This window comes from Penicillium psychrofluorescens, assembly GCF_964197705.1.
Source record: "Penicillium psychrofluorescens genome assembly, chromosome: 6".
In the NCBI taxonomy this organism is placed as follows: Eukaryota; Fungi; Ascomycota; class Eurotiomycetes; order Eurotiales; family Aspergillaceae; genus Penicillium; species Penicillium psychrofluorescens.
Genome location: NC_133444.1, coordinates 605,848 through 633,823, shown reverse-complemented (window position 1 = coordinate 633,823; position 27,976 = coordinate 605,848). Strand labels below are relative to the sequence as shown.

Here is a 27,976-nt window from a genome sequence, read left to right as displayed (position 1 = left end):
TGATCGCCCGTCGTTTCTGTATATTGAAGATCTCGTGTCCCGGCTTGCTACTTGTCTCAAAGATCTATTTTCATCGTTTATCATCCATGCAAGAAGACGGACAACAGATCCAGACAATTAGGGTATCCTCCAATCCTTGCCTGTCCTCCCAAAAGAAAAGAAAAATCAGGGCTTGGGGATGTGTATCGTCTTGCTAACCATCAGACAACCGTGCAGGACAAACATCAGGGCCACCGGGTGGAATTCAAAAACGGAGCCTTCTGCAACAAGACCGAAGGGAATGTTCTCGTGGGTCCAGCTTTGCGATACCCAGTACGCCATGAGCGAGGAAATAGCCAGAGTAGTCGGGATGGGCGTGCCTTCAAAATACTTGGATTTGCCGCTGCTATCCTTGGGCAGCACCGCAACTGTGACGTTAAACCGAGCCAGACGGGTCAGACCGCAGAGAACAAAGAAGGCCAGGAGGAGATGGTCGAGCGGGGTGCGGATGCCGAGAGCGAATGCTGCAGAGGCGGGAGCGAGGCCGAAGGAGATCTAAACAAGAAGACTCAGAGCGTAAGTACCACATCATTTATGTTCGGGGATCAAGCCCACGTACGAGATCTGCCAGCGAGTCAAGCTCCTGGCCCATCAACGACGACTTCTTGCGCCACCGTGCAATCTTTCCATCCATGAAATCGAAGAACAGACCGAACGGCATGAACGCAAGAGCCGCCCATAGAGAGCAGTAGTCCGACGGGTCACCGAGACAGTAGCGCATCGACGAGAAAACGGACATCACTGGATCGGCAGTTAGCAAGGCTGCTCCGTGCGGGGAGAGCGAGAGAGGGAAGAAAAAAGAAAACGCGGTGCTTGCCTCCGCAGAAACCTGTGAGATGTCAATCAATGGTCCAGTCGAAGGCCGAGGGGATATCATACCATTAAGCTCAGTGACCAGATCAGCCAGATGGAGAGCTCTAGAGAAAGAATCAAGTCAGTCCGGTTACTCGAGATGAGGCCCCCCCTCAAAAAAAAAAAAAAAAAACACAGCAACAGGAAGGAGGCTTACTTCACCATACTGAAATGCCCTTTCTCCGACGAAAGAAGCATCTTTTGCTTTTCCTGACCTGCGAATTGTGAGCCATGGCCGGGTGAAAACAAGGAATTGGCGAGCCAACCTCCGTCGCCCGAAGGCGGGACACCTTTGGTCGAAGGATCGCTGCGTGCCATGGCGGATGTCCGGCGTGACATGCTCAAGTGGATAGGAATAGAGAGATCAAGAGAGGTCACCGGAGGTTTACGAGGGTAGAATGGAGTGGTTTGTTGTGGAGTGTTGACGGACGCACAATGAAGCGGTCAACGTCATTCCGAAGGGCAGCAGGTTTAGAAGGCGGTGGTGCCCTGCGCCACACACAGCCACGAAGAGACTAGAGGAGTAGTAGTTCTACATGTAGTTAATCATATTGAACAAGCCATTGATTTTTTTGTGACTGGATATATTCTACAGTCCCTGCAGCCACAGAACGGCCAAGTTGTGTCAGGATGCACAAGAAGAACGATATTCCTGGAAAAGCTCCCGAGTCCCCCAAACGCCAAAAGAAGACAGTGTGCTGGTGAATCCCTCTCTACCGGCTACCACGGAAGCCACCACCACGCGAACCACCCCGGGGACCACCCCGAGAGAAGCCACCACCGCCGCCACGAGAGAAGCCTCCACGCGAGCCGCCACGGGAGAACCCACCACCACCGCCACGGGAGAAACCGCCGCCGCCGCGAGAGAAACCACCACCGCCGCCGCGAGAGAAGCCACCGCGGCCACCACGGCCACCGCGAGGAGCACCGCCGCGGGCACCGCCAGCACGCTTGGGCTTAGCACCACCGGGGGCCTTGGGCTTGGGGAGGAACCTGGATTGCGAACGTCAGTACTGGCATGGCAAGAACCGGTGAGGAATATCATACTTCTCCAGAGGAAGCAGCTTGTCACCGCCAATAAACACCTTGTCGCCGGGCTTGAACGACGTTGCGACAATGCCTTCCTGGGGCTTGATGGTGAAGTACAGCTGGGTGATAGGACCCAGAACCTCGTCGACCTTGCCGATGGGAGTCTAATCTCAATTGATTAGCGCAACAATTCGATCCGAAAGAGTCTGGTCCGGGGCGCACCTTGTTCTCGAGGTAGATCGGAGCGTTGAAGTAGGGGATCTTCGGGTTGATCGATTCGCAGACCATTTCGCCTTCGCAAGCGTGCATGACCGTTCCCATCTCTGCCGGAATATCAGCAATAGATCCAAAAACCACGTAGAATTCGCATATAATTACCGAGAACTTGCGCGGGCGGACCGAACGACGGTTGGAAGCCTCCGCGACCTGGAGAAAAAAAATTTCGTTAGCTCTCGCCGACCTCCCACAACTCGACCCCGAGGGCGGATTGCATACCTCCACGACCGCCAAAACCACCGCGGCCGCCACCGGCAGCACCACGGCCTCCACGGAATGACATGTTGAATTTGGCGTTAGGGGAAGAAATGGGGGGAATTGAAGTTTTCCTGGTGCAAATCTCGAACGGGTCAAGTGTCGCTAGTAGCCAGGGCAGTGGGCCATCACATGACTCACCGCCCAGTCCCTCATTTTGGATCTGTGTCGATTGTGTACTTGAGTCACCACTCTTCAGTTCCCCCCCCCAAGACCTCCTGCTCAGTCGTTGAAGTACTACCGTCATGGCTTCTGAGGCCCCCAAGGACCTGCCTGTCCGGCCCGCCGCCGCCAAGGGTGAGAATGCTGCTGCTGAGCCCGCCGCTGCCCCGCCAAACAAGAAGAACGCCGCACCGAGCGCCGACACCCTCCCAGATTTCATTGTCGAGCGGAACAAGCTGTTTGAGGAACTGTGGCAGCAATCTCTTGAAGATATCAAAACCTGCCCGAAGCCTGAAATCAATGTCACCCTGGACATTGGCGACGGCAACCCCTCGCCCGTCCCCGCCAAAGCCTTCGAGACCACCCCGGGGTCTTTCCTGCGAGATGTGCCCAAGGACGTGAGCGCCAATGTGGTGATTGCCAAGGTGGACGGAGAGTTGTGGGATCTGAACCGTCCCTTGGAGCGCGATTGCAAGGTCGTTCTCATTCCTTTCACCCACCCCGAGGGCAGGGAGGTCTTCTGGCACTCCAGTGCCCACTGTCTGGGTGAGGCCTGCGAATGCGAATACCATTGTCTCCTTTCCCACGGTCCCCCGACTGCTCAGGGCTTTTTCTATGATATGGCTATTCCGGAAGGGTGAGTCACACTCAACAGGTGTTGCGAATTGTTACTGAACGGTCACAGGCGTGTGGTTCGAGAGACCGACTGGGCGCCGCTCGATAGCCGAGCATCGCGGATATTCAAGGAGAAGCAGAGCTTCGACCGGCTGGAGGTCACCAAGGAGAACCTCAGGAAGATGTTCTCGTACAGCAAGTACAAGCTGCACTACATTGACAAGCTGGTCACCGGGGAGAAGAGCACGGTCTACCGTTGCGGTACCCTGGTCGACCTTTGCCGAGGACCGCACATCCAGAACACCGGCAAGATCAAGACCTTTAAGATCATGCAGGTAAGGTGACCCAGCCATGAAAAAGCAGATCCAATATTCTAAATCTTGGCATAGAACTCGTCGGCCTATTTCCTGGGCGATCAGAAGAACGACTCTCTGCAGCGAATTCGTGGTGTCGCATTCCCGGACAAGAAGCAAATGTCCGAGCATCTGAAGTTCCTGGAAGAGGCCGAGAAACGCAACCACCAGAAGATCGGGAAGGAGCAGGAGCTGTTTTTCTTCGACGAAGCTTCCCCCGGATGCCCTTTCCTGCTCCCCAACGGAACCCGGATTGTCAACGCCATCCAGTCGCTTCTGCGGTCCGAGTACCGCAAGCGAGGCTACCAAGAAGTGCAGACCCCGAACATGTACGATGTGGCTGTCTGGAAGACCTCTGGCCACTGGCAACACTACGCGGATGACATGTTCAAGCTGGACGTTGAGAAGCGGGAGTGGGCTCTGAAGCCCATGAACTGCCCCGGCCACTTTCTTCTCTTTGGTCACCGTGACCGGAGTTACCGTGAGCTTCCTATGAGAATCGCAGACTTTGGTGTCTTGCACCGTAACGAGGCTTCCGGTGCCCTGAGTGGTCTTACTCGTGTGCGGAAATTCCAACAGGATGACAGCCACATTCTCTGCGAACCGCATCAGATCATGTCGGAGATTGAAGGCATCTTTGATTTCCTGCAGTCCATCTACGGCCTGTTTGGCTTCACCTTCCAGCTGAAGCTCTCTACCCGCCCTGAGAAGTATCTCGGTGAGAAAAAGACCTGGGATTATGCCGAGGAGCAGCTGAAGGCGGCCATGACCAAATTCAAGGGCAACGACTGGTTCATCGATGAGGGCGACGGTGCGTTCTACGGCCCGAAGATCGACATCACCATCGCCGACGCCCTCAAGCGCGAGTTCCAGTGTGCCACCATCCAGCTGGATTACCAGGCTCCCGTCAACTTCAAGTTGGAGTACATGACCAATGAGAAGTCCGAAGCCAAGGAGGGCGAGACCAAGGCGAACGAGCCCGGCCCCGGCCGTGCCCGCCCCGTGGTCATCCACCGCGCCATCATCGGCAGTTTCGAGCGGTTCCTGGGCATCCTGATCGAGCACTATGGTGGCAAGTGGCCGTTCTGGATCAGTCCTCGCCAGATTATGATCGTGCCCGTCATGCCCACTGTCAACGATTACGTCGAGGAGCTGCAGCAGATCCTCCAGGGTGACAAACTGAACGTCGACATCGACATCAGCGGCAACACTTTGCAAAAGAAAATTCGCTCGGCACAATTATCGAGTTATAACTTTATCTTCGGTAGGTTAACTTCTTTTCTATTTACGGGGAAAAAATACTAATACCCTCACAGTCGTCGGCGCCCAAGAGAAGGAGTCGCGCTCTGTTAACGTGAGAAATCGCGACGATCCTGCCACCCAGAAACTGGGTGTCATGGTCCCCCTAGACGACGTACGGGCCAAGCTCCGGGCATTGCGCAAGGAGCGTCGGATGGAAAACGCACTGTAGGGAAGATATGTGTTACCGAATTACGGAAAGTGAAATGAAGTACATGCGGATACTCTACTGTATTCCACTAATATATCCCCATACATAATTAATGTAGTAGAGTAAACAGAGCCTTATACTCGCACGACGGGACCCTTGATGCAAATATGGTCGTTGGAAATTCTCTGCGAAAACGGTATTTCTAAGAAAACCATTTTCCTGTCTTGGGCGACGTGGAGCTCACGATGTTCTCCCCGGGGCTGACTGGTGGACGCCCAGCCATGATCTCTGATAAGGAGCGGCGGCGGGAGAGACAAGGGAAATCCAAGCACCGTTGGGATCCACAGCCCTAATTCCGGGATCCATGGACCGGACCTTCTTCGTAGGGCTGAATCGACGAAGGCCAGATCGCGATCGGAGGGATGAATCTGGAGTCTATATTATGTAGCCGTTACGGTCGTTCCGTCGTTTCCTTGTCGTAGTGAAAGACTCGAGAGTGTTTGTTTCAGACGCGGTCGAGACTGGCCCACGTTCTGCCTCCACTTCACTCTTAGTTCTGCCCCTCGGACAACTCTTGACTTGTTTTCATTCACTTTGGATCGTGGTTTGGCCTCTTTGTCCTCAACTGCTTCTTCTCTCTTCTTGTTCTTCTCTTCCTTCTCTTCTTCCTCTTCTTTAAGTCCACTCTTCACTACACCATCTCCCTTCACACTCCCCACCAACCACCATCACCACCACCACCTCACCCCTCCCCCTCCCCTCCCTCCACGTCATCAGGTTCGATTGAGCCTCATTTCTGTCGCTTCCAGACCCGAATCCTTCCAGAATATTCGAATCCTCTGCTGCCCTCCCGTGCAGTAGCCTGCGCCCGAAGCGAACTCTCCCCTGTTCAATCTCCCGCGCGATACTGCGGGGCTTTGGAATCCCATCACACTCGCTTCGAGGATCCCTCCCCCTTTCTCTCGATTCACACCTCCTACACTCCGATCACACTCCGATCACACTCCGACACCATGGCGGATTTGCAAGGTCGCAAGGTCTTCAAGGTCTTCAACCAGGATTTCATCGTCAACGACAATTACAATGTCACCAAGGAGCTGGGCCAGGGCGCATACGGTATTGTCTGGTGGGGTTTCCCGGTCACCTAGCCAAAGAGAGGATGGTAGTGTTAACCCTCGCTGTGAACAGTGCTGCGACCAACACCCAGACCGGCGAAGGCGTCGCCGTCAAGAAGGTCACCAATGTGTTCAGCAAGAAGATCCTGGCCAAGCGGGCTCTGCGGGAGATTAAGTTGCTCCAGCATTTCCGTGGCCACCGCAATGTATGTGATTTCTCTTTCTCGGGGATTGACTGAGGCTGACCGGTGCTAGATCACTTGTCTATACGACATGGACATTCCCCGACCGGATAACTTCAACGAAACATATCTCTACGAAGGTAGGCAGCCTGCCCTGTTTTACACGAGTGCTCTCTTTCTAACTCCATCACAGAACTGATGGAATGTGACTTGGCGGCTATCATTCGCTCCGGACAGCCATTGACGGACGCACACTTCCAATCCTTCATCTACCAGATCCTCTGCGGGCTCAAGTACATCCATTCGGCCAATGTGCTGCACCGGGACTTGAAGCCCGGCAACCTGCTGGTCAATGCGGACTGCGAGCTCAAGATCTGTGACTTCGGTCTGGCCCGTGGCTTCTCTATCGACCCGGAGGAGAACGCCGGGTACATGACCGAGTACGTGGCGACGAGATGGTACCGCGCGCCCGAGATCATGCTGAGCTTCCAGAGCTACACCAAAGCCAGTACGTCGTCTCCCCTCTCTTTCTGGTCATGCCATTGTTAACAACCATTTTCTAGTTGATGTGTGGTCAGTGGGCTGCATCCTGGCCGAGCTGCTAGGCGGCCGACCCTTCTTCAAGGGCCGCGACTACGTCGATCAGCTGAACCAGATCCTGCACTACCTGGGCACACCGAACGAAGAGACCCTGTCGCGCATCGGATCTCCCCGTGCCCAAGAGTACGTGCGCAACCTCCCCTTCATGCCCAAGGTTGTCTTCCAGCGGCTGTTCCCGAACGCCAACCCCGACGCCCTGGATCTGCTAGACCGCATGCTGGCCTTTGACCCGTCGTCGCGCGTCTCTGTCGAAGAAGCCCTCGAGCACCCCTACCTCCACATCTGGCACGATGCCTCCGACGAGCCCACCTGCCCCACAACCTTTGACTTCCAGTTCGAAGTCGTCGACGACGTCCCGGAGATGCGCCGCATGATTCTCGATGAAGTCGTCCGCTTCCGCGCGACTGTGCGCCAGCAGTCTCAGGCCCAGGCTGCCCAGCAGCAGCAGATGGCTCAGCAGACTAATATCCCTATCCCGGATAACCAGCAACACGCCTGGAAGACTGAGGAGCCCAAGCCCCAGGAGGCGGTTCTCGGCGGCGGTCCCCCGAACGATCTGGAAGCGTCGCTGCAGCGCGGCATGGACGTGCAGCATTGATCTTTCTTTCTGTGCGTTTGATCTTCTGCTTATTATATCTGCTGGCGAATATATTATCATTCATTTTTGCCCTTGCCCTTGCCCTTTGCCCTACCCCTCTGCGCATATCTATGTTCATGCTTGTCTCGTCTCGTTCCGTTTCACCTCTGTCCGGGTTTCTGCCCCATCTTTTCGTCATCGAACAAAGCACACACAGTGTTCCTTCTAGCCTGCTTGTCGATATAATGAATTAGCCACAAGAGATGATTGATTGATGCTACTTATTTGCCTCTGAGAGAAAAAAATACTAGACAACCATTGCATTTTCCGAGTGTGTATGCCCCCTTCTTTCTGCGGTCCTTTATTTTTGTTATTGCTCCCCCACGTTCTGCTACACAGTTTCTTGCTAGTTCATGTTCATGTCTATGTCTCTGTCTATCTACGTCGGATGGTGCCAAGTCGAGCACGGCTTTTTCGTCGTTTGCATGTCTGCAGGATAAGCCACAGTATTAGATAGAGAGGGTAAAGAGAGAGAAAAGAAGTTAGAGCGGAGGATGGAATGGAATTGAGCAAAAGTTCAACAGTTGAATAGAAACCGAACGAGTCTGGGACATAACCCACTCTCCCGAATACTAGTTAACTATAACTACCTGATAGATGCTAAAGAAGAAGCAAGCTCGCTCCAAGCAAGATGGTGATGAAAATGCAAGCAAGTAAATTCCGAAATCAAAGCGCCTCTGTCCATGCCAATGCCAATGCCAATGCCAATTCAATCCCCCAAAAAAATCAGATTTCATCCGTGGATCAATCAATAATAATACCCCCGCCACCAAACAGCCATACAAGCCGCAACCACCAAATCCAGCATCTTAATCCCCTCATCCTCAACAACAAGCTTGCCCAACTTCGCGCTCTTCCCGCGCATCCCACCCCCAGCCGGCTCGCGCGCAAGAGAAAAATCGAGACGGTCCTCGTCGGAGTCGGGCCCGCCGCTGCTCGTGCTGATACTGCGATGATGTTGATGTTGGTTCGAATGAGAGGAAGGGAGGTGGAATTGGTTCTGGCGCGGGAAGCGCGGTGTTCGGAGGGATGTGCGGCGGGGAACGAGAGGGTGATGGCTCTTGTTGGTTAGATCCGCAGACCCAGATGCTCCCGACTGGGCGCGCGGGCGGTTGTAGGTGTTTGGGTTGAGGAGTTGGGAGAAGGAGTTGCGTTTTGAGTGGGTGGTTGGTGAGATAGTGGTGGTGGTGTCTGCGGTTGTTAAGTCGGTGTGCTGGCTCTGTGAGAAGACCGAGATATGGTGTGGATGTGGTTTGTGAGAGGCGTGGTTGGCGTGGGTGTGTAGATTGGCTGCCTGGAAGGGCGTGTTGAAGCGCAGCTCGGCGACTGTCAAGGCTGGGGGCGCGTCGGCATCTCCAAAGGCTGGCGTGTTCCCACCCGGGCCGGATATCATGTGTTTGCATTTGAGACTGCGGCCGTTGACACTGCTGGAGAAGGTGCAGGTGCCGTTCCACGGCGAGGAAAAGACATAGTAGCCGCTTTTCAGCCTGGATGGCATTGTCGGGCTATCTGCGTAGTCGGTGCCGTGCGCGGCAGATTCATCGAAGGGTTTCGAGACGCAAAGCTCGCGGTGGAACTTGCGCGGGGCTGACGGTTGTGCACTTGGATTAGTTGCGGGGGGAGGCATGTTTGAAGAGGATCCAGGACGGCCGGAGGCCGTGGGAAGATTGGCTGCCACATTAGCGAGAGAAAGCGGCTCATTGGAGCCAATGAACCGGTTATAACCTGGTGTGGAGATCTCGATATCAATGGCATTGCGGTCCATCCGCGGCGTGGAGATCGTCGCCACGTTCCATTGAGTCCCGGTTGCGGGATCGCGCCGGATGAGCGTGATGTGGAAGCCTGTGGGGGCATGGCTGTCCTGACATCCTTGACGTCGAGTAGGCGACTGCCCGGGGCTTCTCTGTGCTGAACCAGGGCGGCCGTGGGAGGGCCGGGGTGGTAATGGCGGTCTGTGAGAGTCCAAGCTGTGACGGCCATCCGCAGGCCCTTCATGCTTCTCCCTCTGACCGTGCATATGTCCGGCGAATGTGCTCCACCGATTGACTTGCTTGGGAGGGTCGCCAGTCGACGGAGCACCAGACCATGACTCTTCATTTTTCGGTAGAAGAGGCAGAGGTCGCCGCGCTATCGACTGTTCCCCAGTCTGTGCAGTCGTAACTGGCGTCCCTGGGAACGACACATTCTCCGCCGAGACCTTGGGCATCGGAGCAGGTCGCCGGGGTAGAGCGGGAGGAGGCACCTGCTCCTCCAGAGGCAGCGGCAGCTCTTGATGCGGCGGCGGTTCTGGCGCATCCCCCTCTACCGTCCCCACAGGCTTTCGGCGCACATTATTCAACCGTGCAAACTCTCGGTATGCAGGGTCGTCCATGTCGCCGCCAGCCTCCGGTGCTTCCTTCCTTAGCTGTGCCTGCTCCTCGCGCTCGCGGTCCACTTGCTGTAGCACCGCATCATCGTCCGGCGTCGCGACGTGGAGATAGTAGAGGGATGCATTGATAGCTTCCGCTGAGATGCTCGATTTGGTGGGTGGTTTGAGAGGGGAGAGGAAGATGTCTGTTGATGCCGTCAAGGCAGTCGTTAGCTCGGTTCTTGATAACACGGACAGACCGGTTCACTCCGGCACATTACGACAGTTCTAGCATCGCAATATCACAGCTGAGCTAGGTAGCTTACCTTTGCTCCCCGGAACTCGCACGATATACAGCACCAGCGGGTCGAGCTTCTTCTGGGTCGGATTGCGCGGATAGGCGGGGGGGTTGGATGCGATGGCGGTTACGGCCGACAGCGAGCGAGCCTCAACAGGCCCCTGGGCGGGACTGGCAGCAGCAGCGGTCGACATGGGACACTGGCCGCGATCCAGTTGGGGTTTCTTTAGAGAAAAAGAGAGAGTGTGGAAGTGTGTGGTGTGTGGAAGGGATAGACAGATAAGGACAAGGACCGAGGTTGCGAGGGGTGGAACAGGTACGTCAGTCCGTCAACAATGAGGGAAATCAAACGCTTTTCGGATCTCCCTGGCTTGCGTGGCCACACAAAAGTACAAGGAGGACAAGAAAGAAGGTTGCCTACGGGTGGCGCAGTACGCGTCGTTGATCGAGAACAAGGCTGGGCATCCCCGCGATCGGGCAGAAGGTATATGTATTCGCTCATGGTATCTCCCAAGTAGTTACAGGGACAACAAGATGGCTGAAACCAGAAAAAAAAAAAGAAATGCAGAAAGGAGAGTCCGGTGATGTCGGTACAGGAACTCCATCCCTCCAACGCCTGCGACTGATGATGCCGTCCAAAGAATTCCCAGGTCCATTGTTCCGCGTGTGCCCAAAAAAGAAAAGAATAAAAAGTAGCCTCGTATGTATGGTAGACAGCAATGCTCTAGACAACGGTCTCGGACCGCTCACCCTCTGCGATCACCGGCACTCCCAGTCCGCGGTCGGGACTCTGCAATACTAGCTGCTCGTGCCGCCGGGCGCGAAGGAAGTCGCTGACGGCGCGAATGAGAATAAACCAGCCGACAATCATCAGGACGTATGAGATCCATTCGCTGGTGCTGATGGTAGTCATGGCGCCCCCATTACCACCACCGCCACCCGAGTTCTCGCCAACGGTGTTCGGATCGAAGCTGTGGCTGTTGGGGTCGGGTGGCGCGCTTCCATATTGGCCCCCGTCTCCGCCGTCGGAGTCGGGGTCATTGCTGCCTTTCATATAGAAGCCATATTGGACAAGGGTGAGCCCAAGGCCCGCTCGGCTGCCGTTCTTTGCGGCGTGGGTGGTGTGCAGGAGATAGGTCAACAGGAAACCGACCAGCTGGAAGGACATGGAAATCATCGCGTTCCACACAAAAGAGAACACAGATCCGACAGGTAGTCCATCGACGTAGACTTCGTCGGATGAGATACCGGGCGCAACGATCGTGGTCTCCCAATATGGGGGCGTCGCATCAGCGGCGGCTTCTTCGTATGACTGGACACCAGAAACGTCAGCAAACCCAAACCGTCACCACAATGACCTCAACTTACTGGAGGGAGGTCCTCATTCTTCTCGCCCCGTTCCGGCTTAGCGGACAGGTTGGCAAAGACACCATCATTAGACGCCGTAATCGACCGACTACCTCCCGAGGCAGGCGTATTAAAAGAGGGCAATATTGTCGGCCGCCGTATAATGCCAGGAGCCCGGGTCTGATCCTGCTGCCCGCCCATAGACTCGGACGAGGATGCCGCAGTGCCGGGGCCGTTATTATTATCATCGAGTGAGCGGTAATCCGAATTTGCTCGCATCAACCGCTGCCTATCGTCGGGTTCATTATCGTCGTCGGATCCATCTTCATCGTCAAAAGCATCCGCCAGCGTCTGGTCCTCGTCGTTCCGGAGCGGGTCCTCGCCGTGTAGCAGACGTCTCGAGGACGGCGAGGATGAACGAGATCGAAACGAGGGTGGCGGAGAAGAGGGGGTGAGATCGGATCGGGCTGGGTTCAACGAGTAGGAATGTGGCCCTTCCTCTTCGTCATGGGCGTTGACCTGATGATCGTATTCTTGTTAGCTTCTTTGTTTCTTCTCTCTTGGGATGATGGGGATCAGCGGAGGGGGGCGGATAGGTGATCATACCCGTTGATAGCGCTGCGAGCTCATGACGAGCTGAGCGGCGAAGCGACCGAAAAAAAGACCAGAAGGACAAGAAAACAAAGCAGAAGAAAACGACTATAGGATTAGGAGAAGGGGAGAAGGGGGGAGAAACGAGGGCGTGATGGAGGCGAGGCGTTAGGGATGAGAGAGAAGAAGATGAGAGAGTCGAGATGGCAAGAAGGGCGGCGCAATCCGGGGGCGGTGAAAGGCCTGAAGCGCCAGGCATCCATCTAGGCAGCTCGGAAAGATCAGCCGGCGCGGCTTCGTCTTTTGCCATCCACTAACTGCCACCATGTCGAAACCGACGGTATGTCTACACAGTGACCATCTCATCCCAATGAGAAACTAACAACTGTCCAGACCCTCCCGTCTCGTCTCGCCCATCTTCTCAAACACTGGCCCGTCGATAATGTCCGCCCGGCCTCCGTCTCCATCCAGTCCTACCTGCAGTCGCGCCTCGACAAGCCAACTGCACTCCCAGACTCCTCTGTGAACGCCCTCTCCTCCCTTCTAGATGACCGCTATGCGCGCCGGTACCCGCTACCCCCGAAACTGCGGCATCCAGCAAGCAGCCCAGACCACTACGACAATCTCATTCGCGAGTTCGACGAAGCGCCCAACCGGGATTGGTTTGGGCGGCTACGGAAGCGGGTGGGTGGGATTCTCCGGTTGAAGTGATGGATGATGGTGTATGATCTATACTTGTTTTTTTTTTTCATTTCTTGTGTTCTTCTTCCCTCGCGCAGACGATGGGGTTTGGCGGGTTGCATCATAGGTGTACCATTATTCCCTTGTATTTTGTACTACTACACCACTTTTCCTTTCTTGATACCAGTCGAACGAAACAAATCTTGAAGACGAAGTCCAATTAAAACAAACCAACTCCCCTCCCCCTCCCTCAAAATCGAAGGGGGTTAAAAAAAATAGCTATATACAGTGGTACAGTCGTAAACTGTATTCGATGCTCGGATCAAGCAGCTTGATATGAATTCAAAAAGAGCCAACCCCGAATGCACGCTTCAACAATTCTGAAATCACATTTTTACAGCATGGGCTTCAGGTCATCGGCCACCTTGAAGGGCGCCTCAGTCTTGGCCTTGACGTCCTCGACGGTAACGCCGTCCGCGATCTCAATCAGAGTCAGGCCGTTGGTGAAGTCCACGTCGAAGACGCAGAGGTCGGTGATGATGCGGCTGACGCAAGCCGGGCCGGTCAGCGGGAACTCGCACTGCTTGACGATCTTCGGGTTGCCCTTCTTGTCGGTGTGCTCCATGGTCACGACGACCTTGGTGGCGGCCGGGTTGGAGACCAGATCCATGGCGCCACCGAAGCCCTTGATCTTGCCGGGGAGCATCCCTGGAAATATGGTTAGAATGGAGTGCCTTGGAAAGATCGAGAAGCAGAAACTTACAGTTGGCCAGGTCGCCCTTGGCGCTGACCTGCATAGCACCGAGGATGGTCAGGTCGATACGGCCAGAGCGGATCATGCCGAAGGACTCGTCGCTGCCGAAGCAGGACGCGCCAGGATTGAGAGTGACCGTCTCCTTGCCGGCGTTGATAAGGTCGGGATCTTCCTCGCCCTTCTTGGGGTATGGGCCCAGGCCGAGGATACCGTTCTCGGACTGCAGAGTGACCTCGACGGAAGAGTCCACGAAGTTGGGAGCCAGCATGGGCATGCCGATACCCAGGTTGGCATACATGCCGTTCTTGAACTCCTTTGCTGCGCGGCGGACGATGCGCTCGCGCTTGCTGGCGGTGTCGCCGGAACCCAGCGCGGAGGTGTCGGCGCCCTCCTCCTTGGCGAAGGTGAACTTCTCAATCTTCTTATCGGTGGTGCTCTGGATGACACGCTTGACGTAGATACCGGGCAGGTGGACGGCGGCGGGGTCAATCTCGCCGGGCTCGACGATGTGCTCGGCTTCGACGATGGTCATCTTGGCATTGCGGCCCATGGCGCCGTTGAAGTTGGCCGCCGCAAACCGGAACTGGCAGTTGCCCAGCTTGTCGGCCTTCCAGGCCTTGACGAAGGCGTAGTCGCCCTTGATCGACTCCTCCATGACATAGCTCTTGCCGTCGAACACCTTGGTGTCCTTAGCTTCGCTGTACAGCTGCACAGTGCCGTCGCTGTTGTGTCGGAGCGGCAGGTCGCCCGTCTGCACGACAGTGCCAAACGCGGCCGGGGTGTAGAAAGCCGGGATACCGGCGCCACCGCAGCGACAGCGCTCAGCGAGGGTCCCCTGCGGTGTGAGCTCTAGCTCAATCTCGCCGGTGAGGTACATGCGCTCGAAAGTCTTGTTCTCGCCGACATAGCTGGAAATCATCTTCTTGATCTGCTTAGACTGCAGCAGCAGGCCCAGTCCGGAACCGTCCACACCGGCGTTGTTGCTCGCCACCGTCAGGCCGGTGATGGATGAATTGGCCCGCACGGCATTGATCAGCGTGTCCGGCACGCCGCAAAGCCCGAATCCACCGGCCAGCAAGGTCGAGTTGGACTTCATGTCCTTGGTCGCCGCCTCCGCGGACGAGAACACCTTGTTGATCTCGCATCGGCGCACGCTGCTGGAGAAGGTGCGCGCGAGGAAGCGCTGGTGCTTGGCCGGCTCGGCGGAGAACTGTCGCGCAATGCGCAGACACGTTGCCACTTGGGAAGGCATGGTAGGTGAGTCGGAAAGGAAGGGAAATTGGGAAGTCAACCTTGGGAGAGCGGCGGACCCAGCAATATAAAGATGCGCGGTCGGCAGTGCGTTCTCCCCTGCTATCCGACCGGCGGGCGGGCGCGGGACTACCCCGGATTATTGAAGATGAGCATACGACCACGATTATCTATATTTTTTGTTAATCGAATAGCTGATATGGGATCTCCAGACGCCATAGAACACCATTCCTAAGTCTACTGACCTACCGATATTCCCTGTCCGTCCATCTACAGCTCTTCTACTCGTCTGCTTCTTCCGGACCTGCTGACAAAGCTTCCGATATTTCGGCACAGGGCGCGGCAAGCAGGCGGGCAGGCGGGCCGCCGCAAACCTAGGGGTAGATTCCACATGTAGTGTAGGGATAGGCTGGCAGAACTCGGAAATGGTTGGTATCTTCAACATAGGGATGTATGTATACAGTCATGATCATAGACAAAAATGGGCATGTGGAAATCGCTCCGATGCAAACTCTGACCACACAGAAAAACAAGTCCGGGGGTCAACAAGAATCAATCATGCAAGAGATCCATCCACCGCGTCAACACTCTTTCGCTTTCGGGGATTATTATGGTTGTCGCCGGAATCTACCAGTATTGGCCATTGTCAGCCATATGGCGCTGCCACTGGGACTTGGATGGGGCATGCGCGTCTGCTTCCATACCTGGTGCGCTGGGGCCCGACGATGCTTCCTCATACGCCGGCGGGTCGAGATCCATCAGGTCGTCCGAGGGCTTAGAGGCATGCACGCCCTGCATGGCAGTTGTCGTGGGAGGAGTCGTATCCATCATTTCGGGCATGGACTCGACGATTTCGCGGCAGACGGGGTCGACGAGACGGTCTTTCATGTTTTTGTTGATGTACACGAGGAAGTAAGGGGTGGGTGGATTGTGGTTCTGGTCGTTTTTGAAGATCTCGTCCAGATTCTGTACTTCGGTCACATACTCGTCATTGTACTTGCGCCAGATGTCCTTCTCGAAGTCGTAAATGTAGATGTAGTAGTGGCCGAACGAGACGGAGCCATGGTGCACGAAGACGGCATATAGTCGGTACGCGAGGTTGCGGTAGTCGGCGAATTGGCTGGAGATCATGGTTTGGGTGTCTTTGATCTCTTGCTCGACGGCTACAACGAGTCAGCTTTGGCTCGCCTTTGAGGGGGGTGGCACTTACCGCAGAGCTCTTCCTTCGCGGCCCCAGAGACCTGCTCAAGTTCATTAGGCAAAGTCGACTCGACCTCCTCCGAGGGACCGTCAGAGTCAGTGTCCTGATCGAGTTCTTGGAGGGCAGTTTGGGTGTTCCAGAATAGGTGCTCCATGCTTGCTTCTCCACCATTCTGGACAGTTGAGGGAACATCTTTCCGCAGCAGCTCGGCGCGACGAGCCTCGAGCGACTTCACAGCACGCTTCCATTCCCAGCACTGACGACGCCGGTTCACGATCTCCGGCTTCTGGGTGTCCATGTACCGGTCCAGATAAATGGTCTCGAGCAATTCCAGGTGGTTAGTCGACTTGAAAGAACTTTTCTTCACCGTATCAAACTGAACTCGCTGGACTTGGATCTGAAGAACGGGAGGCAGCCTGCTGATAGACCCAAACTGCTCTGCCTCGGCATTTTCAACGTTGATCTTCTGGGCATCGAAGGCTCCGTCAATGGCATCATAGATATCTCGCGACCCGCTGGCCACATCGACTTTGACATCAGCCCACCACTCTTCTTTAGATCGGGTACCACCTTCCGTGGAGATGTAGGATCGTGTGCGCCCGTAGAATAAACTATACACGTGTTAGAACAGACTTGATGGCCCAGGAGCACTTACTCTTTGATCTGGTCGAGCTGCTCGCCATCCTTGGCAACATCTCGAGGCTTGATGGCGCACTGGCTTTGGAAGAGAACATTGTTAATCACCTCCGTCACATCCTGTTGGGCACCGATCTCCACTTCCTCGATCAACTGCTTCTGTCGATCAACCTCTGGAGGAGATCGCGGAGGCAGCGGGGGCTGATGAGGGAGCTCGGGCTTCGTATCATCGGTGGCGGGCTTCGAGCCGCCTCCAGATTCGGGCTCCGCCTTTTCGTGTCCCTCTGGCAGCGCAGCCGTGTCCTTGGTGTTTTCGGAAACCAAGGTCGCCTCACTGTCCACGTCGCTAATCAACGAATCTTTTGCGGGCTTAGATTGACCCTGAATGGGCTGCGGAGGGCCAAGCGGTCCGAGAACGGGCGCTCCACCGATATCACCGAGACCCTGTGAAACTCCCGCAGAGATAGTCGATCTGCGGCGAATGGCTGCTTCGTTACTAGGGCTGATCAAAGTCAGCCGAGCGAGCTCCTGGCCAGGCGTGACCGAAGACTGCGGAGAGGTAATCATGTCATTGAACAGGGTACGGAGTTGCTGGAGGAATCGCAACGACCGTTCGACCTCTTTCTTCATCACCTTGCGAGATCCCACTTGCTTGTGGTCCAGACTGGCTTGGTCATTCAGATCCATCTGGAAGGTCTCAAAATCCAGAACCATGTCTCGGAAGGGGCGGATCGAGAAGTAAAATTGGAGAAGACTGTTGAGATAGCATGTGTTCCCAATGTTTTGCAGACCGACGGGCCACTCCGCAAAGTTGCGACTGGACTCGGTAGATATGCCAGCCATATTCTTGAGCAACGGGCTGTCCATATCCTTGGCAATGATGCTCAGGGCGTAGTTGTATTTCTCGGCGTTCTCGGGGTTGTCGTCCACGCAGATTGTGTAGGCTGCGACAATTGCGCCTTCATCAGCGGTCCGGTCTGGAATCTGGAGTAAGCGATAGGCATCGCTAACGTCCATTTCACCCGCAACTGTTTCGCCAGTGTCGATGAAATGCTTCAGCGCCACTGAATTTCTGGATTCAGCAATGAGCTTGACCGCGCGGTTCGCCAATTCTCGGCTAGTCGGGTTGTCGTTGACCTTTTCAATACAGTTAGACTGACACACAACATGACCCACAGAAGAACATACCTTCGCCGTGTACATGGTGATAATAAAGTCATCCGGGGTTTGATCGTCGACCCCAAGGTAAATCTGTGCTTGCTCGGCATTGGATACGCCTGGGAAAAACCGTCGGTGAAATGCGCAAAAGGTGATGGTGGATTGACTCACGATCTTCAGACGCAGATTGGATGCGCTCGCTCCGTCTGCTGTGACCGATTCGCCACAGCCGTTGGCGCGCCTCGGTTTCTTGGCCTTGGGCCGTGGAGCCGATGAACACATAGAAGGTTTTAATGATGATGTCCTCGGTGAGATTGGGATCGTCACCGTTAAGCCCAAAGTACTTGTATGCATCCGTAACGTCCTCGTCCGTGTATTTGCCTTCTGAGTAGGCAAGCTGAACCGCTTGGTCGATGATTTCCCAGTCCGCACCACCTCGAAGGGTGGCAATTGACTTGAGGCATCGGAGATACAAAGATGTTCTGGCAGGATCGACTGAGACCTGGCGATTGAACGCTTCCACAATCATGGACGAAGCCATATCTTCCACGGCTCCCAAGTCTTCATAGAATCTGTGGATGTGGTTAGAAATAGCTAGCCTTAAGAGGGATAGAAAACAAACGGGGCAGGTGGCATGTCAAACTCATTGACTCTGAGTGATTTGGGATCTGAAAACACAGTCAGCCATGACATCTGGCATTTAAAAATTAGTATACACAAACAGTCAAGAGCCTCCACTGCGTAAAGCATGTCGTTCGTTGCAGAGACAGGCCGAGGGAGCGGATCGAATGCTTTCTTTTCCGAAGAAGGCCGGCCGTTTATCAAAGCCAGCAGTTCATGAACGATGTTATCGAGAAAGATACAGTCTGCGTCTTGGTAGGGCGACTCTGTTTTCGCATTGGTGTCCGGTTGAGGAGGCTGCCAGGTATTGCTCTCCTGATATGATATTAATAAAGAAGTCTCCAGGCAAGGAGGAGGCAAGGTCATACCGGTTGGTAGGTGAAATTGAGAAACTCAAACAGTTTCTGACAAGGCATCCCATCCACACCAAAGCTGAGCATAAACCTCTTGTTGGTTGCGGTAATGGCCTTGCTGGACTGATCTGTTTTGAGAGTATTGCTGACATACATACGTAGGTTGTCGAGGACCGTGGCCGAGCCCGGACAGGCCATGCCCTCCAAGCGCTCGGGCTGAGCAGCCATTGCCTCTTGAGCCCGTTTGCGAATCACATCCTGATCAGTCAACAGGTGCACCAGTTCAGAACTTAAAAGAGGAGAAAGGATTCGAAGGGAGACAATGGCCGGGCATGAAAGGTTGGAGCACTGATAGTGGAATGTCTCCGCCTGCTGCCCTTGGGGAGTGACCTCTGCACTTGAACTCCCACCCGCTTGTCTTCCTGACTTGTAGACAAGGTGATGTATATGGCCCTCCAGGTTCTGAGAAAAGCTGTTCATGCCATTTGTGTAGTTCACCACAATCTGGACATGGCAACGGCATTTGGTACACATGGCATGCACTTTGGACATGCAGCCTGGACGCCGTTTCTGGCCTTCCTGGGCGTGGAAGATCTGCTTGGGTTTGGTCACATAGTTGTGGCGACAGGCGGAAGGTGATATGAAACCAAGTGCTCCATTGTAGTGTTCAGAATAGACTGGGGGAACTTCGGAGAGGAGATTACGGCCGGTGCTTGAAGGGTGTGCGGGATCGTAGAGTAGGATGTCCTGCACGAGGCGAGGCGCCGTCTTGCCTATATTTGGTGGACATTCTCATATTAGCCACCTTCTGGCTGCAGACACCGGTGGTGGTTCCCCTCCATCAGGCAACTTACCTGCTCGTTGAGGAACTGCCATTTGTGAGGTTGGTCTATCTGGAGAAAGCGCAAGCCCCTGTCTAGCGTGAGCCTAGCAGTCCCTGAGAAGTGAGAGGTGACAGGGTGCACACTATGATTTGGGAGGTGAGAAGCGGAGTGCGCAGTCCACCCACCCGCGATGAACGAGCTCCGGAGCAACAGGTGCAGCGGGGAGCCCGCGGGCGAGTAAGGTGGTGGAGGTCAACGTCGGGTGCAGCACTTGTATGGCATTGAGCAGGAGAGCAGAACCGGTAGGGCCAACAAATAAAGCAGAAGACGCGTGAGAAAATGAAGAGAAAACAAAGCAGCCGCAACACACGGTATACCTGGAGCTCGCTGCATGGAGCCCCCCAGCGGTGAGCAAGGCGGTGAGGGCCAGCAGAATCAGGCCAAAATCCACACCCAACGACATCTCAGTCCATCCCTGCTACGTCTCCCCCCCTCAACACAGTCATGGCTCAGCACGAGGAAGACCACAGCTATCATCCCAAGGATGCCATCTCGGGGGCATTAAAGGCCACTGTGCTCACTGGCAGTGCAGGTCTTTTTGCCTCGGCTGTCCAGAACACCCTGACCAAAAGGAACGTCGGCCCGCTGGGCGTGTTTATGCGCAGTGGAGGCACCATTGGAATCTTCGGTATGAATGGATGGCCGGGACAGTGGGGCTGGACAATACTGACACAGATCTCTAGCCGCGATGGGGGGTACCTATGAATTTGTCAAGACGGCCTCGGCCAACTTGCGAGAGAAGGAGGATCCGTACAACGTTGCCCTGGGTGGTTTCTTTTCGGGTACTCTTCTGGGACTGCGAGGTATGTTGTGTCACTGCGGATGAAAGGGTGTCCTGGAGAATTGAAGGTCTTTGGGCTGATATGCGTCTAGTCCGCACCTTCCCCGCCGTGTTGGGCTACGGCATCGCGCTGTCGACTGCCATGACCGCCTTCGAGTACACCGGGGGTAGCCTGTTTGGATACAAGAAGAACACAGAGGTGGATGAGTTCGACCGCCGGCAGCAGCTGCGGACAAACTATCGGACTCCGGCTGAACAGACATTTGCCGAACTGGGCGAAGGACGGGGTATGTTGTTGGCCTACAGTGCCCCTTCCCTACCGTGATTCGCAACTGAGCTAACTCGGCCCGCGGCAGGTATCTACGGCCCCAACTACGAGGAGCGACGCCGAGAGCGGCTCAAGGAGGCGTACGGCATCGAGGTCCCCACATCGCCGGTTCCCGCATCATAAAGTGGTTTCTTTCTTTCATGTCGCTTTGTAAATTACCCCGTCGCCTCTAGCATGCCGGATACGACAATCCAATTTTTCTTCTGTGTTCATTTTCTCTGATGGGTGGTGTGGAGAGACGTAGATGGTTCCGGTGGTGGCGAGCTTCGCCATTACCTCTTTCGGTAGGAATGAAGCGGAGGATCCATTCTCCTCCATGGAGAGCTCTAGCTACCGTATGACGGGTATACGGGGATGTGAATGAGCATAATGTTTACCTTTATCCCCGATCGTCGAGGTAGGGCATCGCGCCCAATCATGACTGCCAACCGAATTCCCCCGGCGGCGCAAAACGTGCCACGCCTTTTTCCCCAGGCTGTCTACGGCCGTTCTGTGGCTGCGACACTCTGGCCTAACCGCCAGGCGACGTTAGTTGAAGAACTGTTGAGAACTGTTGTTCCTCCGAACATCACGATCATCGCGACGATCAGGGGTGGCTTCGATCGGGGCACACCCTGGGAATCAGCCACTAGCCGATCAATATTCCATGATTCTGGTCCCAAGTGATGATGCTTCTATTCCAGAGGATGCTAGGTACTCAAACTATAACCACGCCGTCCGACCGGCCAATACTTCCGGCTCCATACGGCAACTTCCCCCTCTCCGGTCTTCCCGGCTTTCATCACTACTCCAGCCTCGAAGACGTCATCCATCTCACGTTCCCCCTCTTTACCCGGAGCTACGAAGGTACGAAATCAACCTTCGGTTTTTACTTCCAAACTCCCCTTTTCTTGCATTTTCCCTCTGCTCTCCCCCGTACCATTAGGTTACCAAACCCCGTTCGCCAGGTAACCAGCCCCGCGCTATACTAGTGACCGGCTTACCCTGAACTATTCCCTCTCTCTACTCTGTCTCCCCACTCCGCCTCCTTTTTGATTCTTCTCCTATCTTTATCCTCCGCGCTCCTCCCTTGCGTCCACCCACGTTCCTTCCTGCCATGGCTGGGCCTCAGACGCCCGTGCAGGACTATCTGCCGCACGAGTCGGTGCGCGGCTTCTCCCGATCCTCGAGACCCAGTTCCTACGTGGGCAGCAATTCAATGTCCAACCAGCCCCAGATGGCCCACAATCCGCGCTTCCGAGAGGACTTCGACGCATCTAGCCGGCGCAGCTCCCTCATGATCGACGGCATGGGAATGCAGCGCTCGGCGTCGCAAATGTCCCAGGCCCGATCGCCGGCGCCCTCCCGATCGAGCACCCTGAAAAAGAAGCCCTCCCTCAGCCGCAAGGGGAGTCTGCGACGCAATGGTAGTCGACGCAGTATGCGCGCCGGCAGCGTCCGGAGTGTGGGCTTGGGCGACCGGGAGAAATACAGCGATGGCACCGAGGACGCCAATAGCGCGTTCACGATTCCGATTCCCACCACCGGCAACCCGACCGAGGTGCTGTCCAACCGCTTTCAAGGTGTGTCGCTTTCTTCCGATGAATGTCACTCTTGCTAACTTGCTTCCTAGCCTGGCGCAAGATCCTCAAAGACCTGATTCTCTTCTTCAAAGAAGTCCAAAAATCCTACGAGACCAGGTCCAAGCTATTCTTATCCGCCTCCCATGTTATCGGCAACCAGGCGATCCCACCCGCATTCCTGCAATCCGGTGGGCTGGCCGATGCGACCGAGATCCTCCGAGACTTCCACCGCCAAGGATACACGGAGGCCAACAAGGCCATCGAGGTCGAGATGGAGGTGATCAGCCAATTGACAGGCCTGCGCAACGACCTACAGAAGAAGACCAAGGAGATTAAGAACCTGGCGGGAGATTTCAAGAATTCGGTCGAGAAGGAGCTAGATGTCACGCGCAAGTCGGTCCGCAACTTGCAAGAGGCTCTCGGTCTCGTGGATACCGATCCTTCTGCGACGTCGGGCAAAGGCGATCCTTTCATCATGCGACTCAGCGTCGAACGGCAGGTCGAGAAGCAGATCGAGGAGGAGAACTACTTGCATCGGGTTGGTCCGCCCACTTCATTTGACTACGCATACAGCTAACAGCCCTTGTAGGCATACCTGAATCTCGAGAACTCGGGTCGGGACCTCGAGTCCATCGTGGTCAGCGAGATCCAGAAGGCCTACAATGCCTATGCCAGCATCCTCCGGCGCGAGGCCGATGAGGCCTACGACACCATCGAGAAGCTGCGAGTGGGCCCGATCTCGATTCCTCAGGACTACGAGTGGAACTCGTTTGTCGCCGGGACTGACGAACTGGTCGATCCTCGCATCCCCCTGCGGAACGTGGAGAATATCGCCTACCCCGGCAAAGACCACCCCGCGGCTGCAGAGGTCCGGGCTGGGATGCTGGAGCGCAAGAGCAAATATCTCAAGAGCTATACTCCTGGCTGGTGAGTAATCTTCCTTTTGGTCCAAATTCCCGTCGACTAATCCATATCAGGTATGTCTTGTCGCCGACTCACCTGCACGAGTTCAAGTCGGCCGATCGCGTGGAATGGCAAACCCCGGTGATGTCGTTGTACCTGCCAGAGCAGAAGCTCAGCTCGCACTCGCAGCCGGACTCGAGCTCGCACAAGTTCATGCTGAAGGGTCGCCAGACCGGTGCGATGCACCGGGGTCACTCGTGGGTGTTTCGGGCCGAGTCGCATGAGACCATGATGTCGTGGTATGAGGACATCGAGGGCCTGGTCAACAAGACGGGCGAGGCTCGCAATGCCTTTGTCCGACGCCACGTCCGAAGCGTGAGCGGCATGTCCTACAGCAGTGACGGAGGAGCGATGGAAGAAGACGAAGCCGATCGCACTCCGTACTCCGGATCGGTGGTTTTGGCGGGTGACCGACCAACCTCTGCACCCCGTCAGCCCGGCGGTGCATTCCCCAGCGATGTCCAGATTGATCGACACATGCAGGCACCTTTGTCGCCATCTAGCGGTGATGGTTCCGTTGACAAGGAGGCATTTGCCGCCACTGGTGGGATTCCGGACGGGTCTGCAGCTCTGGCAAGCTCTACTTCACAACGAGGATACGAACTCAATGCGGCCGATGGTGCCCCTCCAGCCGCCAGCGGCGGTGAATCCTCGCGGGCCCGTGTGGAGAGACATGACAGCTACTACGGTGACTGGATCGGCCCCGCTGCCATTGTCTCCAAACAGCGGAAGCACAACCCGACCGACTCCACCGTTGATGACCGGGAGATTCGATCGGATGGAGATCACACCTCCCTGATGGCTGCCGGCATGGTTGATCGGTCTGGACGGCGTGAGAACTCGGCTCCACCTCAGGCTCGCCGCGAGAGTGTGTCGACCGTGCCGACCAATACGAACGTGACCGACTACACAAACAACACCATGGCCACCTCGGTGGACGAGGAACCGTCCTTGGCCCAGAAATCCATCGGCCAGGAAGACGGTGAGCTTCCCCTGCGTCAAAAGACCGACAGCATGGCCACTATGGACATGAAGATCCCAGGCCGCTTCCCGCCGCCGACCAACGTGGCAGCGTAATTTGCGTCTTCTTTTTTTTTTTTCTTTCTTCTCGTGGAGTGTTTCTTTCTTCTCGTCCACGACACCTTGTGTATACCTATTGTGCTTTCTACAATCCGGCCTAGCTTGCTTTTAGGCGTTTTGGTCCCCTCGTTTCCTCCCATCCTAGGCCCTTGTCGCCGGGGGTTCGTTTCTGGGTGTGGGTGTGTTTGTGTTTGTGTTCGTTCGGTACTTTTTTGATTCCCTTGACGGGTGTTCCACGCCCGGTCTTTCGTTTCTGTTGTCTATTTAGTTGGAAGGTATGAAATGAACACGCTTCTTCCTCGGACGATTCAGGGCGTAGCATTTGATGGAGTAATGGAAATACTGCATGCAGGTGATGTGGTACATGAGTGTCTGTAAGAGAATGCCTCGGTCTATGGATCTCCTCGGTCATCTATAGATCGGCCGTGGAGATACATTCACCCGCCGATCTCATGGCCCTGTTTCGCCTCAATTCCCTCTTCTCTACCGACTCCCACGGAAACAACAACACGGTTGTCTCTTCTGGTGGCCTTCTCCGCTTTTGCTTTCGGCTCTCTCTTTCTCTCCCACCACCACTTCTTCTTTCTCTTTCCCTCCACCTCTCCCTCTCGTCCCATCGGCCTCCGTCCTCACGACTCTACTCTGTACCACCTTCCTTACCTCCACGCTCCCTCGATCAATCATGGGTGGGTTGTCCCCTGTTTCACGCATTACCTTCGTATTTACTTGTTTTTGGTTCTCCCTTTGGTACATTGCCAGCTCCCCTCCTTTCATCCATCCATCCAATCACCGGTGTTTCCCCCCAACCTTGACGCCTTAATCCTTTCATCTTCCCCCTCCCCGCCCTCCCACCTTTTCCTTCTTCTTCCTTCCCCCCTTATCGTCGTTGTTTTACTTCCTATATTACCCTCACGCTGACTGCCCTGTTCAGCCGACGTCTATCGACCACATCAAGTAAGTCCGCTTTTCTTTTTTCTCATGTTTCGTCTGCACTTTATTATCCTACACTGTCTCTCCCTGTCCTCCCTCCTTTCCTCCAATGCGCACTTGTGGATGCGACGGGCTATCGCGAGCTCTGGGATGGTCAGTGCGCGGGCGGACCAACAATGGGGGGGCCCTTCGATCAGATATGCGCCCGATCAGGTTGATGATGCTGGGGGAGATGGAGGGGGGTTCCTGACATTGGCGCATTCCTTACGACACACAACCCCCCCTGTTCCATCCCCTTCCATCGCAAGCCCCCTCAGCTCAGCCCTGACTGACTCCCGGGGTCCTTGTACTCCCGGGGCCTGTCAAAGTGGAGCATCACCTGACCTGGAGGACCCGCCCGGAACCTGCGACATCCCAGAATCCACGTCTGCGCCTCGTTTGCCCTTTGCTCGTTTGATTTTCATCTTTCTTTGTTTGTTTGTCGCATCGTCGTGTGTACAGATCAAAATGTCTGCATATCCCGACTCTGACCACTACCAGCGTGAGAGGTCCCGTTCGCCCCGTCGTCGTTCTTCTCGCAGTCCCCGTCGCAGCCGTCGCTCCTACTCGCCGCGCAGCCGCTCTCGCAGCCGTGACGATTACCGTCGCAGTGATCGCCGTTCGCGATCTCCTTTGAGTGCTTCCGGTGCTGGTGGACAGCCAGGCTCTCCCTACGGTGGACGCAGTGGTTACGCGCCGGGCAGAACGTTCGAGGACCGTGCCGATCGTGTCGCCGCCAAAGAAAACATGATGCAATCCGTCCGCGATTCGTCCCAGCAAGACCGTCGGGTCTATGTGGGCAATTTGAGCTACGATGTCAAGTGGCATCACCTCAAAGATTTTATGCGACAGGGTACGGCCATCAAGGAGCACGTGGTGAACCAATCACTAACCGATTGATAGCTGGAGAGGTTCTCTTTGCCGATGTATTACTACTTCCGAATGGAATGTCGAAGGTGGGCGCCAATGCGTAGAGTGGCTGGTTCCTTTTCTACCTCCCTGATTTTCGTTCTGGCTTCTTGTTGGTTATCTTGCATGGACTGTTGGGTTGACGGGCTGGGCGTGGCCGTCCGGATATTGTAGGGATGCGGGTAAGCATGATCTGAACGTCGCTGAAAATACAATTGCTAATCACGCTACAGGATTGTGGAATACGCAACCAGGGAGCAAGCACAGAACGCAGTCAACACGCTTAGCAACCAAGACCTGATGGGTCGCCTTGTCTACGTCCGCGAAGTATGTCATGACCTTTTGAGTTTCGTTCAGATCTGACCGTTTTGTAGGATCGTGAAGCCGAGCCCCGTTTCATCGGCGGACCTCCCCGGGGCGAATTCGGGGGTGGTCGCGGTGGTTTCGGCGGTGGCTACGGCGGTGGCCACGGTGGCCCCGGTGGCCCCGGTGGTCCCCACGGCGGTGGAGGTGGAGGTGGCCGACAGCTCTACGTGTCGAACGTTTGTTTCCCCCCATCACCCGTGCGCCAAACTTTGTGGGCTGTTTATTGACATGTTGTAGCTCCCCTTCAACGTTGGCTGGCAAGACCTGAAGGATCTTTTCCGCCAAGCGGGTAAGTACACGATGACTGTAGCACCTTACACTTGCGTCCGTTCCCCGCGCTGAAGTATTAACCCCCACTTTCTTTCTTATAGCTCAGCAGGGTGCCGTCATCCGCGCCGATGTGCACACTGACCCCACCGGCCGCCCCAAGGGTTCTGGTATCGTGGCTTTCGAGTCGCCCGACGATGCGCGCAATGCCATTGCCCAGTTCAACGGATTCGATTGGCAGGGCCGTCCGCTGGAGGTCCGTGAGGATCGTTTCGCCGGCCCCGGCCCCGGTTTTGGTGGCCGCGGCGGCTATGGCGGCGGATTCGGTGGTCGTGGCGGATTCGGAGGCCGTGGAGGCTTCGGTGGTGGCCGCGGAGGATTCGGCGGCGGCTTCGGTGGTCGTGGTGGTTTCGGTGGTCCTCCCGGTGGCGGTCCTCCCGGTGGCTTTGGTCACGGCGGTCCTGGCGGTCCTGGTGGCGGCTTTGACAACCCAGCGGCTCCTCCAGCGGCTCCGAACCCCTTCACCGACTACGCTACTTCGGCCGGCGAAAAGAGCGCCGTCATCTACGTGCGCAATCTGCCCTGGTCCACCTGCAACGAGGACCTAATCGATCTGTTCTCGACTATCGGCAAGGTCGACCGTGCTGAGATCCAGTACGAGCCCAACGGACGCTCGCGCGGCACTGGTGTCGTGCAGTTTGACAGCCCAGACACTGCGGAGACAGCGATCTGTATGTTTTCTTTTTCCGTCCTCTCTCAGGCCTGACTAATACTCGTGCAGCCAAATTCACCGGCTACCAGTACGGTGGTCGTCCTCTCGGCATCACTTTCGTCAAGTACCTGAACGCAAACCCAGACCCCGGAGACATGATGGAGGATGCTGAGCCCACGGGCGGCCTCACCCAGGATCAGATCATGTAGTTATCTTCTTGTCCGAAAAGGGTTGGTGCATTATTCCACAATGCCCAGACCGGTCGTGGCTTTCGCTTTTGTCTCGTTGCTATCTTTCGTCGATGATTCCCTTATTCCCACCATGTTGTTTTGTGTGTGTTTGAGTACTATCA

General features: G+C 55.6%; 12 protein-coding genes across 12 annotated transcripts; 6 read left to right on the top strand and 6 right to left on the bottom strand.

Annotated features, from left to right (window-relative positions):
- Positions 1 to 165: 165 nt before the first annotated feature.
- PFLUO_LOCUS8754 (CDP-diacylglycerol-serine O-phosphatidyltransferase) lies at positions 166 to 1,056 on the bottom strand (the record flags this gene model as incomplete). Its single annotated transcript, XM_073786514.1, has 4 exons — positions 166 to 534; positions 599 to 780; positions 919 to 956; positions 1,049 to 1,056. The coding sequence occupies 4 exons, from the start codon at positions 1,054 to 1,056 to the stop codon at positions 166 to 168; spliced, it is 597 nt and encodes a 198-aa protein (XP_073642762.1).
- A 548-nt stretch (positions 1,057 to 1,604) lies between these two features.
- PFLUO_LOCUS8753 (H/ACA snoRNP pseudouridylase subunit) lies at positions 1,605 to 2,479 on the bottom strand (the record flags this gene model as incomplete). Its single annotated transcript, XM_073786513.1, has 5 exons — positions 1,605 to 1,884; positions 1,939 to 2,084; positions 2,143 to 2,243; positions 2,299 to 2,346; positions 2,416 to 2,479. 5 exons carry the CDS (start codon positions 2,477 to 2,479, stop codon positions 1,605 to 1,607), a joined length of 639 nt encoding a protein of 212 aa, XP_073642761.1.
- A 217-nt stretch (positions 2,480 to 2,696) lies between these two features.
- PFLUO_LOCUS8752 (uncharacterized protein) lies at positions 2,697 to 5,052 on the top strand (the record flags this gene model as incomplete). Its single annotated transcript, XM_073786512.1, has 4 exons — positions 2,697 to 3,250; positions 3,299 to 3,563; positions 3,618 to 4,845; positions 4,898 to 5,052. 4 exons carry the CDS (start codon positions 2,697 to 2,699, stop codon positions 5,050 to 5,052), a joined length of 2,202 nt encoding a protein of 733 aa, XP_073642760.1.
- A 992-nt stretch (positions 5,053 to 6,044) lies between these two features.
- Positions 6,045 to 7,526, top strand: PFLUO_LOCUS8751 (mitogen-activated serine/threonine-protein kinase; the record flags this gene model as incomplete). The annotated part of the gene is made up of 5 exons (XM_073786511.1): positions 6,045 to 6,157; positions 6,220 to 6,352; positions 6,402 to 6,468; positions 6,522 to 6,836; positions 6,892 to 7,526. 5 exons carry the CDS (start codon positions 6,045 to 6,047, stop codon positions 7,524 to 7,526), a joined length of 1,263 nt encoding a protein of 420 aa, XP_073642759.1.
- Positions 7,527 to 8,313: 787 nt separating this feature from the next.
- On the bottom strand, positions 8,314 to 10,404 carry PFLUO_LOCUS8750 (uncharacterized protein; the record flags this gene model as incomplete). The annotated part of the gene is made up of 2 exons (XM_073786509.1): positions 8,314 to 10,118; positions 10,239 to 10,404. 2 exons carry the CDS (start codon positions 10,402 to 10,404, stop codon positions 8,314 to 8,316), a joined length of 1,971 nt encoding a protein of 656 aa, XP_073642758.1.
- Positions 10,405 to 10,934: 530 nt separating this feature from the next.
- PFLUO_LOCUS8749 (uncharacterized protein) lies at positions 10,935 to 12,187 on the bottom strand (the record flags this gene model as incomplete). Its single annotated transcript, XM_073786508.1, has 3 exons — positions 10,935 to 11,522; positions 11,579 to 12,076; positions 12,164 to 12,187. 3 exons carry the CDS (start codon positions 12,185 to 12,187, stop codon positions 10,935 to 10,937), a joined length of 1,110 nt encoding a protein of 369 aa, XP_073642757.1.
- A 286-nt stretch (positions 12,188 to 12,473) lies between these two features.
- PFLUO_LOCUS8748 (uncharacterized protein) lies at positions 12,474 to 12,859 on the top strand (the record flags this gene model as incomplete). Its single annotated transcript, XM_073786507.1, has 2 exons — positions 12,474 to 12,488; positions 12,542 to 12,859. 2 exons carry the CDS (start codon positions 12,474 to 12,476, stop codon positions 12,857 to 12,859), a joined length of 333 nt encoding a protein of 110 aa, XP_073642756.1.
- A 364-nt stretch (positions 12,860 to 13,223) lies between these two features.
- Positions 13,224 to 14,835, bottom strand: PFLUO_LOCUS8747 (uncharacterized protein; the record flags this gene model as incomplete). Its single annotated transcript, XM_073786506.1, has 2 exons — positions 13,224 to 13,537; positions 13,593 to 14,835. The coding sequence occupies 2 exons, from the start codon at positions 14,833 to 14,835 to the stop codon at positions 13,224 to 13,226; spliced, it is 1,557 nt and encodes a 518-aa protein (XP_073642755.1).
- A 626-nt stretch (positions 14,836 to 15,461) lies between these two features.
- On the bottom strand, positions 15,462 to 19,679 carry PFLUO_LOCUS8746 (ubiquitin-specific protease ubp2; the record flags this gene model as incomplete). Its single annotated transcript, XM_073786505.1, has 9 exons — positions 15,462 to 15,997; positions 16,045 to 16,646; positions 16,691 to 17,808; positions 17,860 to 17,948; positions 18,001 to 18,401; positions 18,452 to 18,497; positions 18,552 to 18,765; positions 18,819 to 19,576; positions 19,658 to 19,679. 9 exons carry the CDS (start codon positions 19,677 to 19,679, stop codon positions 15,462 to 15,464), a joined length of 3,786 nt encoding a protein of 1,261 aa, XP_073642754.1.
- A 452-nt stretch (positions 19,680 to 20,131) lies between these two features.
- PFLUO_LOCUS8745 (uncharacterized protein) lies at positions 20,132 to 20,919 on the top strand (the record flags this gene model as incomplete). The annotated part of the gene is made up of 4 exons (XM_073786504.1): positions 20,132 to 20,315; positions 20,371 to 20,490; positions 20,561 to 20,755; positions 20,825 to 20,919. 4 exons carry the CDS (start codon positions 20,132 to 20,134, stop codon positions 20,917 to 20,919), a joined length of 594 nt encoding a protein of 197 aa, XP_073642753.1.
- A 973-nt stretch (positions 20,920 to 21,892) lies between these two features.
- PFLUO_LOCUS8744 (5-bisphosphate-binding protein) lies at positions 21,893 to 24,398 on the top strand (the record flags this gene model as incomplete). Its single annotated transcript, XM_073786503.1, has 4 exons — positions 21,893 to 22,358; positions 22,409 to 22,896; positions 22,948 to 23,285; positions 23,336 to 24,398. 4 exons carry the CDS (start codon positions 21,893 to 21,895, stop codon positions 24,396 to 24,398), a joined length of 2,355 nt encoding a protein of 784 aa, XP_073642752.1.
- A 1,440-nt stretch (positions 24,399 to 25,838) lies between these two features.
- On the top strand, positions 25,839 to 27,833 carry PFLUO_LOCUS8743 (g-strand binding protein; the record flags this gene model as incomplete). Its single annotated transcript, XM_073786502.1, has 7 exons — positions 25,839 to 26,223; positions 26,274 to 26,340; positions 26,513 to 26,606; positions 26,654 to 26,821; positions 26,883 to 26,934; positions 27,017 to 27,643; positions 27,694 to 27,833. The coding sequence occupies 7 exons, from the start codon at positions 25,839 to 25,841 to the stop codon at positions 27,831 to 27,833; spliced, it is 1,533 nt and encodes a 510-aa protein (XP_073642751.1).
- Between the last annotated feature and the right edge of the window lie 143 nt (positions 27,834 to 27,976).